Source organism: Chrysochloris asiatica, unplaced genomic scaffold, assembly GCF_000296735.1.
Source record: "Chrysochloris asiatica unplaced genomic scaffold, ChrAsi1.0 scaffold00101, whole genome shotgun sequence".
In the NCBI taxonomy this organism is placed as follows: Eukaryota; Metazoa; Chordata; class Mammalia; order Afrosoricida; family Chrysochloridae; genus Chrysochloris; species Chrysochloris asiatica.
Genome location: NW_006408619.1, coordinates 1111497 through 1129165, shown reverse-complemented (window position 1 = coordinate 1129165; position 17669 = coordinate 1111497). Strand labels below are relative to the sequence as shown.

Genomic DNA, 17669 nt, shown 5'->3' with positions numbered 1-17669 from the left:
AGAAGGATATCATGTTTGGTAATGTGAAGGGTCAGAGAAAAAGAGGAAGGCCCCCAGCAAGATGGATTGGTCAAGTGGCACCATCAATGGGCTCAAGCGTGACAGTAGTAGTGAGGTTGCCCCATGATCGGGCAGTGTTTCGTTCTGTTATGCATTGGGTTGCTATGAGTCGGTACCAACTCGATGGCACCTAACAACAACAACAGCTATGTGCTGGACATTGGGCTAGGGCTTACACACTAATTTTTTTTCACTGAATTCTCATCTTCTCCCCAAAAAGTCAACTGAGATACAGAAAGAGTTAATAATCTTGAGGAAGATGTTAAGGAAGAGATTGAGAAACAAGGTTTTGGAGCCTGAAAGCTCAGTTTGAAATTCTGGCTCTGCATTTCTGAACTGTGTGACTTAATCTCTTTCTGCCTCACATTCTGTAAAATGGGGATACAGAGACAATAGGCTGTTCCCTGGATAGAGAAAATAATTACAAAGCATAAATACAAGCCTAGACATGGAAAGACACAAATACATTAGATTATCTGCCCGACCACTTGCCCAGAAATCTCCCAGCTAGACCAGAATAAAGGATGTACATCCATAGTCAGATTCCTCCTTCCTCCCCCGTGTTGGCTCCTCTCAAACGGACTCCGTTTTCCCAACACCATGCCAAGGCCCGGATGCATCAACGAAACCACTTTGTGCTTCTTAGCTCAAAGGTTGGAATTTTCCAAGGTAAGAATGGAGAAACTAAAGGTACAGATGCCCAGAAACAGAGTCTGGGTTTCTCAGTAGGATGTCATTAAAACTTGGCTGCATGGAGCCGCTGGGAACTCTAGACCCAGAGGAGGAGAGGAGCTGTGTGCTGACAACCAGGGGGCAGGCTTGTGGGGTATACCATTTGGTTGGTTGATGATGCATGGAGGGGATTGTAACCATGGCATTGTAATGATATATGATAGGATGAATGTAAAGCTAATGTTCTACCATGTAAACTATCATATAATTCACAATAAAAAATTAAATAAAAAAAAAACACCAAGCATCACACAAATAAAATAATTAAGATTAAAAAAACAAAAAACCTGGCTGCAGATTAGATTCCCTACAGCCCTTGTTACCTGTCCGTCCTCCCTCTGTTGGGGTGAGGTCTCATCTCCAGGGTGTGGCCTATGGTCCCCAGCTCAGAGGGAAGTCACCACTGTCTCCTCTATCCCTTACACTCTCTGTGACCTGACTCTGTCCACTGCTTTCACCCTACCTCCCTGCCCGGTCCTAGCTGCTTCCCTTAGAAGCCACAGGCTGAGCAGGTCCCAGTTGAATCTCTTGCCTCGTCTTGTCCTTTGCCTTTCCAGCTTAGCCTTGCCATTTACTCTGGAAATGATCAGGCCTCTTCATGATGATTCATTCCCATCGTGAGACTTGCCTTTTGAACCCCTTGGTGTGGCGCTGTAGAAGCACTTGACCACAAGATCATCTGAACTGCAAAGTCAGAGGTTCAAACTAACCAGCTGCTTCTCGGAAATTCTATACATGGTCACTATGAGTCGGAGCCCAGCCCACCACAACAATAGCTCTTTATAACATACCCGAGTCAACTTTGTTATACTGGGGACAAACTGCAACCTAAATATTCCCTCAAATGTCCCTGGTACCTCCTCCTAGACACAGCCTCTGTGTTCACACAGGCTGCCTAAGTCTTGTCAGAGTCCCTGGGTGGTACAAACAGTTAAACATTTGGCTAATAGCTTAGAGGTTGGAAGTTCAAGTGCGTCGGGAGAAAGATCCCCCTTAAAAACAGAATCAGCCATTGAGAGCCTTATGGAACACAGTTCTACTCTAAAGCACATGGGGTCACCATGAATTGGAGGTTAATATTATCATTTAATTGATGCATCTGAATTATGGCATTGGAGGAGAATATTAAAAGTACCATTGACTGCCAAAAGAACAAACGAATCTTTGTTGGAAGATGTACAGCCGGAGTGCTTCTTAGAAGCCATTCTACTTCAGACATATTATCAGGAGGGGCCAGTCCCTGAAGAAGGATATCATGTTTGGTAGAGTGTCCAAGAAAGACAGGAAAACCCCCAATGAGATGGATTGGAACAGTGGCAACAGTAATGGGCTCGAGTGTGACAACTATTGTGAGGTTAGCACAGGACTAGGCAGCGTTTTGTTCTATTATGCACAGGGTCCTTATGAATTGCTAAGGACTCCAAAGCACCTAACAAATTATAACAAACAATGTTGTCATTTATGCTGCTGTTATTGACCTCTAGGGGGCACCTCCCCTGATGATTTTAGCATCAGTCTCCCACATTTCCTTTTGCCTCATCCCCTGCCTGTTGTTCAGTGTCGTTGAGTCCGTTCCAGCTCATAGCTACCTTCTGTATAGGGTTTCCAAGGAGCGGCTGTTGAGTTTGAACTGCCGACATTGCAGTCCAGTGCATTAATCCCCCGTGCCACACACCTAACATGGCACCTAACAACAACAACAACAAACCCACACACAGGCCCAGACACACACCTGAGGTCTTTTGTTCTTTTATCTACTCATTCCCTCACTCAGTCACTCCGTTTGTTCTTGTGGTTAAGTGCTGTTCCGACCCATAGTGACCCTGTATAGAGTTTCCAAAGAGCAACTGGAGGGTTTGGACCACCGACCTTGCAATTCAAACGGACCCTGTGATCATGTGCTATCCTCTAGTGCTGTGAAAACCACGTTGAATAAGACATGACCTCTGTCTTGCAAAAACTCACAGCCCTAGTAAGGGAGACAAGCCCGTAAATAAGCAATTAAATTCTAATGGGACAAATGCTAAAATCTATACGAGGGGAAATTGAAAAATGTTGTTATAAAATCATTGTTAGCTGCTGTTAAGTCATTGAGTCAGTTCTGACTCATAGCCACCCTCTATAGGGTTTCCAAGGACCAGCTGGTGGGTTTGAACTGCCGACCTTGTGGTTCATAGCCCAGCTCTGATCCTACAGCGCTACACCAGGAGAGGTTTCTAAATCAGGAAAGTTCCTGGAGAAGGTGCTACGTGGTGAGAGTCTGTCAGGGATGAGTTTCAGCCGGGCTCCACAGCCAGGCTTCCGTGAGAGAGCACCATGGGCATCAGTGGCATCATCCCAGGGGTCTGGGCCTCACTCACCCTGCCTAGCTCTAGGGATCCCCAAGGGGTGCACAGTTAACACACTCACTGCTAACCGGAAGATTAGCAGTCTGCGTTTACCCAGAGGTGCTTTGGAAGAAAGGCCTGAGGATCTACTTCCCCAAAACTGAGCCATTGAAAACCTGCTGAGTCAGAACCAACTCAATGGCATCTGGTACACATGTTGAAGAAAAGGAGACACGGGTTTAATCTCTGGCTGCCCTTGTTCTGGACAGACCCCAGCACCCCAGCAGTGAAGCAGGAAGAGTGATTGTCCTCTGGTTCATTCACTCCATTTTCCTTCACCCAAAGCTGCTGAGGGGCCCCTCATGGACTGCGCTGTTGGAAAGCAGCTCCCTGCAGACAGCTGATCCAAGGATGCGCTGCGTCCCTCAAACAGCAAAATCCCAACCAGTGTTCGCATCAGCCAGTGATTCTTCATTCATCCCCAACAGAACCCCATTTCACAGAGAAGGAAATGAATGTCCCGAGGGGACCTGGGTTCCCAAAACTAGAACCTCAGACTATTCATCGATGGTCCCGTCTGGGCCACTTGGAGTCTGGCTGAATGCCCCTAAGTGGTGACAGTGACCGTCACTGGAGCCAAGAAGTGGACGTTCATCTTCAAACAGACAGGGCTGGGAAGGGGCACATCAAACACCTGAGAAAAAGTGACTTCAAAGTCTGCCCGCCCCTGGTGCCTTCCAGGAATTTTCTCATTAAAAGGCTTCAGCAGACTTGACTAGGGATCTAGCTTCTGAGTTCTCACCCATCAAACACTGAACAAAAGGGAACCGAGGAAGCTATTGGTAACGCAGAGGATTTTCCAGTCCCTTTGGGGCAGGTTCAACAGGCATCTGCTTCCCTTTGAAAGAGCAGAGATTTACCCACAACATGCAACATGAATTCAGTAAGTTTGTTGCACTGCCAGCCTTTCTGTTAAGGGCTGTCAGTAGCTTCTATTTCTTTTAGAATAAAAAAGAAAATGAAAAACCACAGCTCGGGTTAGCATTGTGTCTATATCACAAGGCTTGGTTATTGTCAGTAATAAGCCCTAAATAACTGGCCAGCAGAGAAATGGATGGCGTTTTCTATAAACTCCTTCATAAAGGTTGCATTTAATGTCTGAATAACATTGTATCCTTTCTGGTGAGGAAGGAGGGAGAACTTAACTTGATGGGTTTCCCAATTAGCTAACTTGCTGTCTCAGAACTGTATGTTGACTAACCTTTTCTGCCCCCTTAATCCTCCAGAGCCTCCTTGGTTGTATATGAATTCCTTACTTGCAGAAAGTAATAGGTAAGGGCAGGGAACGCCAGGATCTACTGCAGCTAGACCTGGTCCAAAGTCCTACCCTACCAGACGGCAGGCTGTGTGGCCCTGAACAAATCACATCACCTTTTTGAAACTGCGTGTCCTATTTCTGAAACCAAGGAAAAAAGAAGATACTGGGACCAGACCCCAGGACCCTGACTTCACCTATTCAGGAAGGAGGAATTGGCTGCTATTGTCTGTCAATCACTGATGGGGAAGTTGAGTAAGACTGTTGTTGTTAAGTGCCATCAAGACAGTTCTGACTCATCAGGACCCTGTGTAGGGTTTCTGAGGAGACAGGGAAAGTACAATGTCCATTTCAAGGTGAGCATGCAAGAACTCCTTTAAAAGAGCGATGGGGGTCAGCCTGGAGTGAGCTGGGGGATGCGGAAACAGACAGACAGTCTGCATGAGTCTTCAAAGACGTCTGTGCCATGCTGGTGAGAGAGAGAAGAGTAACTGAGAAGAATATGGAATTTCTGTAGGATTGTTTATTAAGATGAGAACAGCAAGTATGTATTTAAATGCTAATGGGCACGAGCCAGCTGCTTGGCACAGTAATTAGGAACGCGGGCCCTTGAGCCAGTCTGCTAGGCTCAGATCCTACTTTCCCTACTTAGTATCTGTGGGACCCTAAGCAAGATTCGCAACTTCTCTGTACTTTTGTTTCTTTTCATATAAAAAGGGGCAGTGGCCATTCCAACATCACAGAACTATTGCAGGCTCAGATGGATTCGTAGAAAGTATGAGGAACAGAGACTGGCATATAGGTCGACAATACTGGAATGATCACCCAGCTGGCTGGAAGCTGTTGGGTCCATGGAGAGAAATTCTAAAAGGCAAAGAGCTGTGAGACTCAGTACAGATGGAGACACAGGGTTTGTATAGTGCAGTTGGCTCCTGGAATGCCAAGAGCATCAGTGAAGGCAAATTCTTTCTTCCTACAAATATACCTGTTGGACTTAGGTGTCATCCAGGTGGCTCTGACTCCGAGTGACCGTGTGCACAACAGAATGAAACACTGCCCAGCCCAGCACCTTCCTCACAATCATTGTTAAGCCTGAGCCCATCGCTGCTACCACTGTGTCTATCCATCTCGTTGGGGGTCTTCCTTTTTTTTTTTTGCTGATCCTTCGTACATATTGTCAGGAGGACCAGTCACTGGAGAAGGATATCATATTTGGTAAGGTGGAGAGTCAGCAAAAAAGAGGAAGATCCCCAACGAGATGGATTGGCCAAGTGGCAGCATCAGTGGGCTCAATCATGGCAACAGTAGTGAGGTTGGCCCAGGATCGGGCAGTGTTTCGTTCTGCTGTGCATAAGGTCTCTATGGGTGGGTACCGACTTAATGGCACCTAACAACAACAAACACTTTTCCTGGAGTCCTGGTGTGGCACTGCAGTGTAATGCGCTACATTGTAAGGTCGGTTTGAACCTCAAGGTCAGCAGTTCAAACTCACCAGTCACTCCTTGGAAACCTTATACAGAGTGTCTCTGGGTTGGAACCGACTTGACAGCACTTAACAGTAATAACAACTATAGGCCAAGGAGCTTGGAGGCTCTGTACAATAAGCACTAGACTGTGAACCACAAGGTTGGCGACTCTAACTCACCAGGTACTTCTCTGGAGAAAGATGAGGCTTTCTGCTTCTGCAAAGATGTGCAACCTTGGAGAGCCTATAAAGGGCCAGTATGAGTTGGAACCAACTCAGTGGCACTTAACAACAACAACAACAACAACTATGGGCCTGGTGTTATGCTGGGGAGGGGCGGGGTGAGGTGCAGCAGTCATCCAGACAGACACATGCCTGCCTCATGTTAGCAGCAGAACCAGACAGTACATTTCATATACTAGTGTTTAATGCTAGATAGAATCAAATGATGGAAAGACATTTTCTTGTTTGCTTTGGACCATCTGGGAAGACCAATCACTAGGCAAAGGCATTATGGCTGGTGGAGTGTCAGCAAGAAGAAGAAGGTCCACAACAGTCATAACCATGACTCACACATGAAGATGGCCAGGACAGGGTGACATTCCCTTCTGTTCTCCGTGAGTCAATGCCAATTTGGCAGTAGTGTAAGCAGTTAATGTGCTTACTTGATAGCTTGATAACCAATCATTTAGAAGTTCAAGTCCTCCCAGAGAGACTCTGAAACAAAGACCTGCAATCTACTTACAAAAAATCAGCCACTGACGGCCCTGTGGAGCTCAGTTCTACTCCCACACACATGGGATCGCCATGAGTTGAAATCCACTCAATGGAAAGTAGGACCAGAGAGAGCATTTGAGCAGTTTGGGAGTTTGAAGGATGAGCAAGTAAACCTAAAGGGCATCTTCTGGAAAACAGAGAACAATCTACTCTGAAGCTCCTTCCCTTTGCTTATCATGCTGTTGTTTGTTGGTCCAGTTGTTGGGATTTTTGGTTTCTTGACGTTGAGGTAAAATCCACACCGAGGACTGTTGTTGTTAAATGCCATTGAGTCAGTTCTGACTCATAGTAACCCTCTGTAGGGTTTCCAGGGAGCAGCTGGTGGGTTTGAACTGCTGACCTTGTGGTTTGTGGTCCAGTGCTGATCCTACAGCGCCACACCAGGACAGTCTTTGGTTTTCATCAGTAAGTGCTTCAAGTCCTCTTCCTGTTCAGCAGTCAGGGTTGTGTTATCTGCGTATAACACAAGCTTGTTGTGTTGGAAGGTTGCTAATGAGTCCTCTGCCAATCCTGCTGCTGCGTTCTTCTTCATATAGTCCAGTTTCTTGGATTAATTGTTCAGCATATAGATTGAATTAATATGGTGAATGAATACAACCCTGATGCCTTTGCTGATTTTAAACACTGTAGTATCTCCTTGTTCTATTCGGATGACTATATCTTGGTCTATATACAAGTTCCACATGAGCACAGTTAAGTGTTCTGAGATACCCATTCTTCACAATGTTATCCATAATTTGTTATGATCCATACAATTGAATGCCTTTGCATAGTCAATCAAACACTAGTAAACATCTTTCTGGTATTCTCTGCTTTCAGCTAAGATCCATCTGAAATCAGCAATGATACCTCTCAGCAATGATACCTTCCAGCTCCTCATTTGAATTTGGTTTAAATTTCTGGCAATTCCCTGCCAATCTACTGGTGCAACCATTTTTAAATTATCTTCAGCAAAATTGTACTTGGGTATAATATTGTGTAGTAATGATATTGTTCAGTCATTTCCGCACTCTATTGGATCATCTTCCTTTGGAGTGGGCACCAATATGGATCTCTTCCAGCCATATACTTACAGTGTGTCCCTGAGATGTCCAAAGGCAGAAACCGTGGGGGTCTTTATGTGTAAATTTAAAAATGCACAGACGCTTTTAGTACCTCACTCCCTGAAAAAAAAAATGACAGGAAGAACTGTTTAAACTCGTAAATTGTGCTTTAGTTTAATCTTCTATTCTCAAGACGAATTAGCTATTTAAGTTGGTCCAGACTTTTAATTAAAGCTCTCAGCTCTGGAAAGTTCATTTATTGAGTCTGATTCTCTAGTGAACAACCGCAAGCATGGGGACTTCCTACACAGCTATGAGACCCCAACACACTGGATGCAACCTTGTTGTTGTTGTTAAGTGCCATTGAGTCGATTCCAGCCCATAGCAACCCTGTATAGGGTTTCCAAGGAGCATCTGGTGAGCTTGAACCACCAACCGTGCAGTTCGAACCAACTTCGCAGTCCAGCACATTAACCCATAGCACAACATTACCCATAAACACTTGGACTTGAAAACAGAGGCTAAACTGAAATGCAGGTTTCAGATGTGTTACTTAGCTTTGATTAAAACAAAGCTGTGGTGATGCGATGGTTAAAGCACTTAGCTGTAACCAAAAGGTGGTTCAAGCCCAACCAGAAGCCTGACAGGAGAAAGACATGGCAGTCTGCCTCTGTAAACTTGGACATCCATGGAGAGCCTATGGGCACTTCTACTCTGTGCTGTACACTTGCTTTGAGTTGGAATCAACTTGATGATGATGGTTTTTTGTTTCATTTTGTTTTTTACTGAAACAGATTGTATAGTGTTTCTTTTTGTAAACATAACCATTTTTATTTGTTAGGGTTTATTGAGTATATTGTACTTGGAGGGGATCCCATGTCAGTGCTGAAGAGGAGATTGATACTAAAATTGAGACCTTGACGATCCATCGTTGGTCTCTGTCATCACTGTGGTAGAGGATATCGCAGCAGGATCAAATGGATATTACTATTGCTGATATTATACCTTGTTTTATAGAGTTCTTTCTCATGTTGCTCTGTGCTTTCACATGTATTTTCTCATTTGGATGATCTAAGCATCTATGTTTCTATGATTTCTGTGCTTTGCGAATTACCTTTTGCAAATTTTTCTTACCCTGTCACCTTTTCCTGTCACTCAGCTAAGCAGGTACCAGCCTTCACTGTTCACAGAGGAAGTAGGCTTATTTTAATAACGTTTGAGACAAAATTTAACTGGGAAGCAAAAGAGCCCCTTGTCAATTTATGAGATTTGTTCTATGGCCACACATCTGCAATTTGAGTCTGCTGATACGCACTGGACCCCTTGGTTAACTAGGGCATGAAGCTGTGTCTTGGAAGGTTATGAAGAGTGTGTGGGAACACAGTGTGCAGAGTGTAGGCAGGACTTTAGAAGAAATGTCCTGGTTGATGTTGTTTGTGGTTTGATCCACTGAGTCCCTGTTGGGCAAGGGTTAGTGCAAGGTGAAGAAGTTGGCAGGCCATTGATTCTACCCACAAGAGGATTGCATTCTAGTGTGACAAGCAGGTAGGGAAGTGGGAACTCCGACACAAACCCCCAGATCTTGGTTTCTCCGACTATTAAAAGGAGCAGTTTAAACTATATAGACGATAAGATTTCTTTCAGTCTTCCCATCTAGGAGTCAATGAAGTAATTAAATACATGGAAGTGACATGTACTATAACGGAATCGGCTGTTCTGGGAGGAGAAGCAAAAGGGGGCTGAGTATTAAACATTGGGATGGCTCTGGAGGAAGGCACAGACATTGGGGTTAAAGCTTAGCCTGGGAAAGTGATGGGACTAGAATGGCGGGCGGGCAGGGAGGCTGGGGAGCTCTCTTCTAAGAGGAAGCAGACAGAAAATAAACATAACTGAGGCAGGTTTTCCCCATCTGCCCCATTGAAGGCGCTGTCTGGAGGCAGCTTTGGTCTTCACAACTTGGGAATGGATAGGGGTTGTTAAGAATCTCTAGATGACACAAACAATTAAGTACTGCACTACTATTCCAAAGACTGGCAATTCAAACCTGCCCAGAGCACCTCAGAAGTAAGCCCTGGCTGTCTGCTTCTGAATAGGTCACGATTTTGAAAACCTTAAAGAGCAATTCTGCTACTCTGCACACATATATTGCCATGAGTCTGCTAACAACAACAAGGAGCTGGTATTTGCATCTAGTGGGTACAGGACAGGGATGCTGGTAAACATCCTACAACACACAGGACAACCCCTTCGACAAAGAATTATCCAGACCAAAATGTCAATCTGCTACGGATGAGAAACCCTGAGTTGTTGGAGGAAGGGTTGGTATGAAACTTATTGTGCCTCAAGTCACCAGGATTGGAGACAGGAAAAGACAAAGACCCAAAGAGCCAGCTCTCTGAAGGCCAAGTTTCTAGCTAACTTCAGCATGATCCAAGGCTGTTCTCACCTATATCCCACTTAGATTTCAGGGAAGACATTGAACTAGGATTTGTTGAGGTTTGCTTTTTGTCTAAACAGAGTTTTAAATTTTTATGAAGTCAGATCTTCCTACATTTCCCTTGTGGTTTCTTGTAAGGCTTCTGAATTTAAACAGTCCTTCAAGTACGTTCCTCATACCACACCAAATATCTGATAAATATTCTTTTCCATTTTCTTATCCTTTTATTATGATTCGCTTCTTTAAATATTGAACTAATTCAGTCTTTCTCAGAAGGTGGTACAAGTACCCCTGGTACTCACAGTGGTAATAGAAGATGCCTTTAGGCATTTTGTTGATCAGCATTTATTAGTGCTAATTAATGGTTTTGTGGGTTTTTAAAATAAGACTGTCAGCACGATATCAGACCTGTATGTTCATAGATGGTTTTACCTAGGATAGGGGTAGATTCCTAAAAATGAGTCCATTTTAAAATTTAAGTAGACAATGCGGATAATAGGCAAATATGGCAAACTGGTGATTGTTGTTGTCAGGTGCCATCGAGTCGGAATCGATAGAGATCATAGAATTACTAAAGTTTGGGGTGCTGTTGTTATGTAAATACCACTGAGTTGGTTCTGACCCATAACGACCTTGTGTAGGATTTCTGAGGAGCAGCTGGTGAGTTTGGATCATGGACCTTGTGGTTCAACCAACCTTGAGGTCCAGTGCTTATCCTACAGCACTACCCTAGGACTCCTGCAGGGCCCAGCCGTGCACGAATCAGGTTCCAGGAGGCCGACCGCGGATTAAAGTGACAGGAGACTCAAGGTGGTCAGTCGAGAGTGCTTTAATGTCTTACAGATTCAGTTTAAATACATATTTCTTAGGTATGAGGGAGAGGGCAAAATCATACATCTTTAGTTAAATGATTCACAAGGCCTTTGCTAGATCACAATACTATTGACATCATTCAGTGAGAAAAATAGGTTGGAAATCAGAATAATATGTTGGAAATCAGAAATGTGTAAAGATTGGTTTCGTAGGTAGGGAACACAATTTCCAGGATAATTATAAAGATATGGATCAAGAGCTACGTACTACAATAGTCACATACGTCAGCGTAATTTTCTTAACTAATTTGTTTTTCTACTATACAGGTCCGTGTGGTCTTGGCCCATTGCTGATGGCTAGCAAGGTCTTCCTTGTAGCTCTCTCCAAAGTCTTCCTTGGTTTAGAGAGCTACCGCCTGGTGGGCTTCACACACTTCCCTTAAATCCTACAGACTCCCATTTGAATTCCACTTTGCTGTCTAGAGTAGGGGAACATTGAACTGATTTCACTCAGCTCACCCCAGATTACTCAACAAATCCTCCAACACAATTACTGAATTTCTCATTGATAAGGCTTTTAAAAGTCATATGCCAATTCTTATGTGCAACATTTCTGGACTATCTTTTGTTCCACTAACTTTTCAGTTACCTTATGTAATGACTGCATTTTTAATTACTGGCCCAGCTGCTCTTTCTTCCTGCAAAGAGTACTGATTTGGGGGTTGGAATGGTGTGTGTGTGGAGGGGGGTGAATGTGACAAATCAATGACAACTATGGTCAACAACGTGCCCTTAGATCAGAACATGTTAGAGGGCCAGAGTCTGCTGGACATTCCAGCAAGAGCTCTGTCATCCCATAGGAAAAATGAGGGCGGAACAAAAGAGAAATATCTACACTATATTAAAACCAGCAAGATCCATGATCTGTTATGAATAACTATACTTGAGTGATGTAATTCAAGCCATCTGGGTTGAGACACTGAACAAGTTAAGGCACCCTTTGTGTTGTCCAACCTGTGAAGTAGGGAACTATTATTACCTGTTGCCAACAATGTTGAAAAAATGTTTTAATCTATCAGGAAAAGTCATGTATATGTGTGTGTAAATAGAAGGGGGTTTCAGGCAGTTCTTGGAAAGATGGAATGAAAAGATAATAAAATTATTCCACAAACTTTGTCAAAAAGTATTGCTACTAAGGGTCCAGTTCATACATACACGGGTAACTTCAGACGAGTTCTCTTAGTGCAATACATTTGTCTTAGCGTCTAGTGCCTTAATTAGCTAGTGCTGCTATAACAGAAAGACTACAAGTGGAGGGCTTTAACCCACAGAAATTGATTTTCTCACAGTTTAGGAGCCTAGAAGTTCAAGTTTAAAGCACCTGCTCTGGAGGAAAGCCCTTGTCTCCTTTGAGCATCTGTGGACCCAGCATTCCTTGGATGTCTCCATGTGTCTTAGCATCAATCTTTCTCTGCATCTGGGAGCTTCACAGAGCAGGGTCCCAGGGTCAAAGGATGCACTCCACTCCTGGCTCTGTTCCCTTCTCTCTCCTTTAGCTTCTTGTATGGTAAAAGGTACTGCATGTCACACCCCCTGGGAATCTCCCTTACACCGCATGAGGGTCATGATGGATCTGTCCCATAATCCTTTTATTCATTTACTCCCATCACCAACATCATAAGAGTCATGGTGGATCATTACTTGACTACAAAACTACTGAGCAATGTGTCCCAGCCAAGCTGACACAATTCAATCCATGACAAGGTCCAATCAAAACTGTTACTCCCCAGGGGATTTGTTGGACCAATTCAATTTAAGACATAGAGGTCAGCTCAGAAGGTTATGGCAACTGTTTTATTTTTTGAGATTCCAAACAGGTTCCCTTGCTATATTGTCTCAAAGGACACAGGACGATCACAAGGACTTATTAGGAAGAAGTTTCAAGAAAATTGAAAACAGCATTGTTGCGAAAAAGACCAGGAAACTTGTGTCAAGGAATTTTTCCCATGACAACAATGCACGTGTTGATTCTCCCAGGGCAGAAAGGGCTGTCCTGTGAAAATTTCCTTGGTAAGCTTTACCCCCTCCACTCTGCAACCCTGATCTTGCTCCCTCAGAATTTTGTTTTGTTCCCCAAACTCAAAGAACATTTCAAAGGAACATGATTTCCAACCTTCAAGGATGCCCAAACTGCCATTTGGCATGGCGTCAAAGTGCAGAAGGCTTAGTGAGATGTAAGCCCCACCTTCAGAAGTGTGTAGACCAAGATGAAGGAGATGTCGAGAAACAGCACCTTCATGTTGTGGTACTTTTATTTAACGATTTATTTTATGGTTTTTGTAGCAATAGACTTACTCTCATACATACACACACACACACACACACACACAATGTTACATATACTTACATGTCAATTCTAAGGAAAGCAGATAGAAAAATCTAGACTTCAAAACAGTGTGGAGCCATGTATTAATGTCCCCAACAGAATTCTCACTAAATGACAAGGTTCCGTCAAACACACAGCGTCTCCAATGAAAGGCTAGATTGTTGTTGTTGTTAAGTGTCATCCATTCATTTCTGACTCATAACAACCCTCTATAGGGCTTCCAAGGGGCAACTAGTGGGTTTGAGCCACTGACCTTGTGGTTTGCAGTCCAGTGCTTATCCTATAGCATCATACCTAGATTGTTGTTGTTGTTAAGTGCCTTTGAGTCGGTTCCAAACCATAGCAACCCTGTATAGGGTTTCCGAGAAGCAGATGATGAGCTTGAACTGCCGACTTTTGTTGTTCAAAGTAACTTTGCAGTCCAGTGCATTCACCTAATACCACACCAGGATATCCTAGATAGACATTTTTTTTTTTTTTTTTTTAATGACAGCAGAGTACTGAGAAGTCCCTTTCCAAGCCAGACATCTTATAAATCAGTGGACAAAAGGATTTTTGTTTAATAAAAATCATAGTTCCATACACTATTGTAGAGTACTGGTAGAGAGCAGAAGAAAACACATTCATCCCCAACCCAGGACAAACGCAAAGAAAGGTGCGGCTGTCTTGGGCAGATGGCCCCTGTCCAGTGTGAAAGTCAACAGATCTGAATGAAGGCAAGGGCCAGAAAGGACTTCAAAAAGCTTCACTCCAAGAGATGATCCCCCAGATAAAAGAACAAAGGTTTCCATTACCCACCTACTTCCTGGCCTCTCACTAAAGTGACAACACTCAATGTCATTTCTTCTGCCACCAAAAGGTAAATCTATTATCACTTTTGGTCCAAGGCATTGTTGGGTTAATCTTCCTGTCTCTGTTTAGCTTCCAGTGTCTCAAGTTTGGAGAGAATTCAATGAACATCTCACCATGTGTGAGTGAAAACAGAAGGGAGCTAGCAAAGGCTGAGTCACGCTGAGTCATGTTAGAGTAAATGCTGAGTCATATTAGACCAGATATTGAGTCATGCCGAGACTGTGAATGAAGGAAGGGGGAATGTCTCAAGTGGGAATCCTGATGCGAATTGAAACAAGGTTCAGGGACAAGGGGGGAGCCCTAGAGGTTGGCTTCATTGTAAAATGCTTGGGTTTGTGGTTACACTTCTGGAGAGACCAGAGTAAGATCCCACCCTCCCTTTTGTTCTCCAGGTGGGGTGCTGGATCTCTTGACAATTGAAGAGGGTTTTGCAAGGAAGAGCTGGGTTTATAAATAATGCATTTTTCCTTTGTCTTGCAGGAATTCTGGAGGCAGAGGTACAATCAGATCAGCTGTGAACAGCTTACATAGCAAATCTAATAGGTTTGTAAATTAGATTTTGTGTTCATTTGTTTTTGCTGTTAGGCAGCTATTAATCTGCCTCTCCTCTTTGCTGGATGGTGCCTTCCTTAGTTAGCAAATAGATCTGTTTCGTTTCACTTCGGTTTTGTATTTTTCTAATCACTTTGGGGGATGAGCTGTCAATAGAAAAATGGCATGAAATGGCCCAAGGTCTAAAAAGGTTACCAAGATGGAAGACTCGATGGGTAAGAGTTGCTCTCTGGAAAAAAGCATACCCACTTTCAAGCACTTGGGCCACTTCCTAGTAACTTGCATTTTTGCTGAGCAGTGGGGACCCTGAGGGGGGCCAGGACTTTTCAACCAATTTCACTGTAGTAATGGAGGATAAGGCAGAACCTAACGCATTCAAGAGCTTTGCTGAGACGTCTTAAAGTAGTTAGGGAGTCAACTCACAACCACAAGTGTTGCTAAGTCTCATCACTGATTATGCACTGTGCATTCTGAAAGAATAGTGCCTGTCGTAGTATCACTGGACTGAGAGCCTGGGGTCAGTCCTTGGTCAGAAGACAACCTGCCACTGGCTGTTGTTGGACAGTGCCCCTCTGAGTCTGCCCTCATCACCAATAATGTGGTGTTTGGTGGTTATGTGCCTTGGAGTTGGTTCCGACTCATAGTGACCCTGTACAGGGTTTCTGAGGCTGTAAATCTTTACGGGAGCAGAAAGCCTCATCTTTCTCCCACGGAACAGCTGCACCCCAATGGCAAGCATGCTCAGCTGCTAACCTGAAAGTAGGTGTCATTCAAGTTGACCACCAAGGCACTTCAGAAGAAAGGTCTAGCAATCTGCTTCCAAAAACCCATGGATTAAAAACACTATGGAACACTCTGACACACATGGAGTTCTACTGTGACACACATGGAATTATCATGAGTCAGAAATATCTGATATCTGACCTATGTTCTTGTTGTTGTTAAGTGCTATCAAGTTGGTTCCAACTCATAGTGATCCTGTATAGGGTTTCCAAGGAGTGGCTGGTGAGTTTGAACTGCTGGCCTTGTGGTTCAATCTGACATTGCTTTCCAGTCCTTTATCCCACAGGGTCACACCAGGACTGTGGTCTTAGAAGTCCAAATTTAAGCAACAATGGAAGGGAGAAGAGAATACCAAGTTAGATCACATAAACTAGAGCCATGGCTCAAAATGAAAGTCCTGTCTTAAAATATCCTATTTTGATCAAGTTGGAAATGATCAAGTCAAAATCACACAGCATACAGAAGGCAGTCCCCGAGTTAAGAATGAGATTTGGCCGTAAGTGTGGCTTTAAGTCGAATTTGTAGGTAAATCAGGGCAGTTGCATGGGGTTCTTATTTAACCCTATGTTAGTGCAGGAAAAGGTTTGGAGCATTTTCAATGACTTAAAACTGCACAGGTAGTGAGGGAAGGTGATTGTGATAAAGAATTTGTTGTGAATCTATCAAGATGGATTTAATGGTTTCAAAGTAAGGGCAAGTTTTTATAATATTAAAGGGCAAATACAAGTTGTCCTTAAATTGGCCCCTCGTAACCTGGGGGCTAACTGGGCAGTCGGTCAGTTGCCCTTTCCCTACTTGTTGTTACCAGGTGAGACCTGTCAGGTATGCTCCCTTCGGACCCTCTGGGACTGACTTTGGAGACTGCCTGCTCTGTCCCCAACATCACTGCTTCTAGATCTCTGAAGACCACTTGACCACCTTGGAGCTACAAATAAAGCTTATGTTATTCCTGGCGAAATGCACATGAAAGTGCAGATGTTGTTGTTAAGTGCTGTTGAGTCCATTCCAACTCAGATAACCCTGTATAGGGTTTCTGAGGAGAGGCTGGTGAGTTTGAACTGCCAACCTTGTGGTTCAAACTGACCTTATGGTCAAATGCTTAGCTTACAGCACCAAGACTCCTAAGTGTAGATGTTGTTGTTAAATGCCGTCGAGTTGGTTCCGACCCATAGTGACCCTGTATAGGATTTCCAAGGCTGTAAGTGTAGCTAGGATAGAAATGAAAGAGAAAGTCTGTATCACTAGGTTCCTGTCTGTTCTCCTGGGGGATGATGCCCACTTTTGGAGAATGAAGATCCCACCCTCAAACTCAAGTCCTCTATTAACTTGGGATGCTGCCGTCTTACTGGATGGACTATTGAAACACAGTTTAGGGACTCAGGCATACATGAATTCAGTCCTAGTGCTTGTTAGCTGGGGCTTCCTTTTCCTCACTTGATTTTTATTGTTACTAAGTGCTATCCAGCCAGTTCTGACTGATAGCTACCTTGTATAGCTGGTGAGTTTTAACCACTAACCTTGGGGTTCAAACTGACCTTGCAGTCCAGTGCTTATCTTACAGCACCACACCAGGACTCCTCATTTGATTGGAATAATAATAAAATGACTCCCTAGAGTTAGTGGATGAATATAGGGGTTGAGACTTGGGTCTGATAAGTTAAGACTCTAAACTAATTGTTCATGGCATCAGGTTTTGATGAAACTGACCACTGAGTGAGAAGTTCAGAGGTCAGCAGGCAAAACAACTGGAGAATAAAATGCCTGCTGATGCCCCTTGAAGAACACTGTGACTCACTGGCTACATCCCTCAGCTAGTAACTCAAAGGTTGTTGTTATTGTTAAGTGCCATGGAGCTAGTTCCGATTCATAGTGAGCCTGTGTAGGGTTTCCAAGGAGCGGCCAACCTTGTGGTCCAGGGCTTTATCCCACAGCACCATACCAGAACTCCAACTCAAAGGGAGGTGGTTTGAATCCACGCGCCTGAGAGGAAAAATGTGGCAATCTGCTTCCATAAAGATTACAGCCTGGAAACCATATATGGGGCCATATATATGCCCTCCAGTGAGATGGAGTGCTCCTTGGAGGCCAAGATGGCTAAGCTTCGTCTCTCCTACTTTGGACACACTGT

The 17669-nt window shown here is 43.9% G+C and overlaps 1 protein-coding gene across 2 annotated transcripts in view; it reads left to right on the top strand.

Annotated features, from left to right (window-relative positions):
• The window catches only part of ST8SIA2 (ST8 alpha-N-acetyl-neuraminide alpha-2,8-sialyltransferase 2), a 75004-nt gene that overhangs the window by 30052 nt on the left and 27283 nt on the right, over positions 1-17669 (top strand). Inside the window, exon 2 of one of the 2 annotated variants that reach the window (XM_006867110.1) lies at positions 14687-14749. The exons of the other annotated variant lie outside the window; for it this stretch is intronic. Within the exon in view, the coding sequence (XP_006867172.1) occupies positions 14687-14749 (63 nt within the window). The remainder of the gene's footprint in view (positions 1-14686; positions 14750-17669) is intronic. 2 annotated transcript variants of the gene reach the window in all.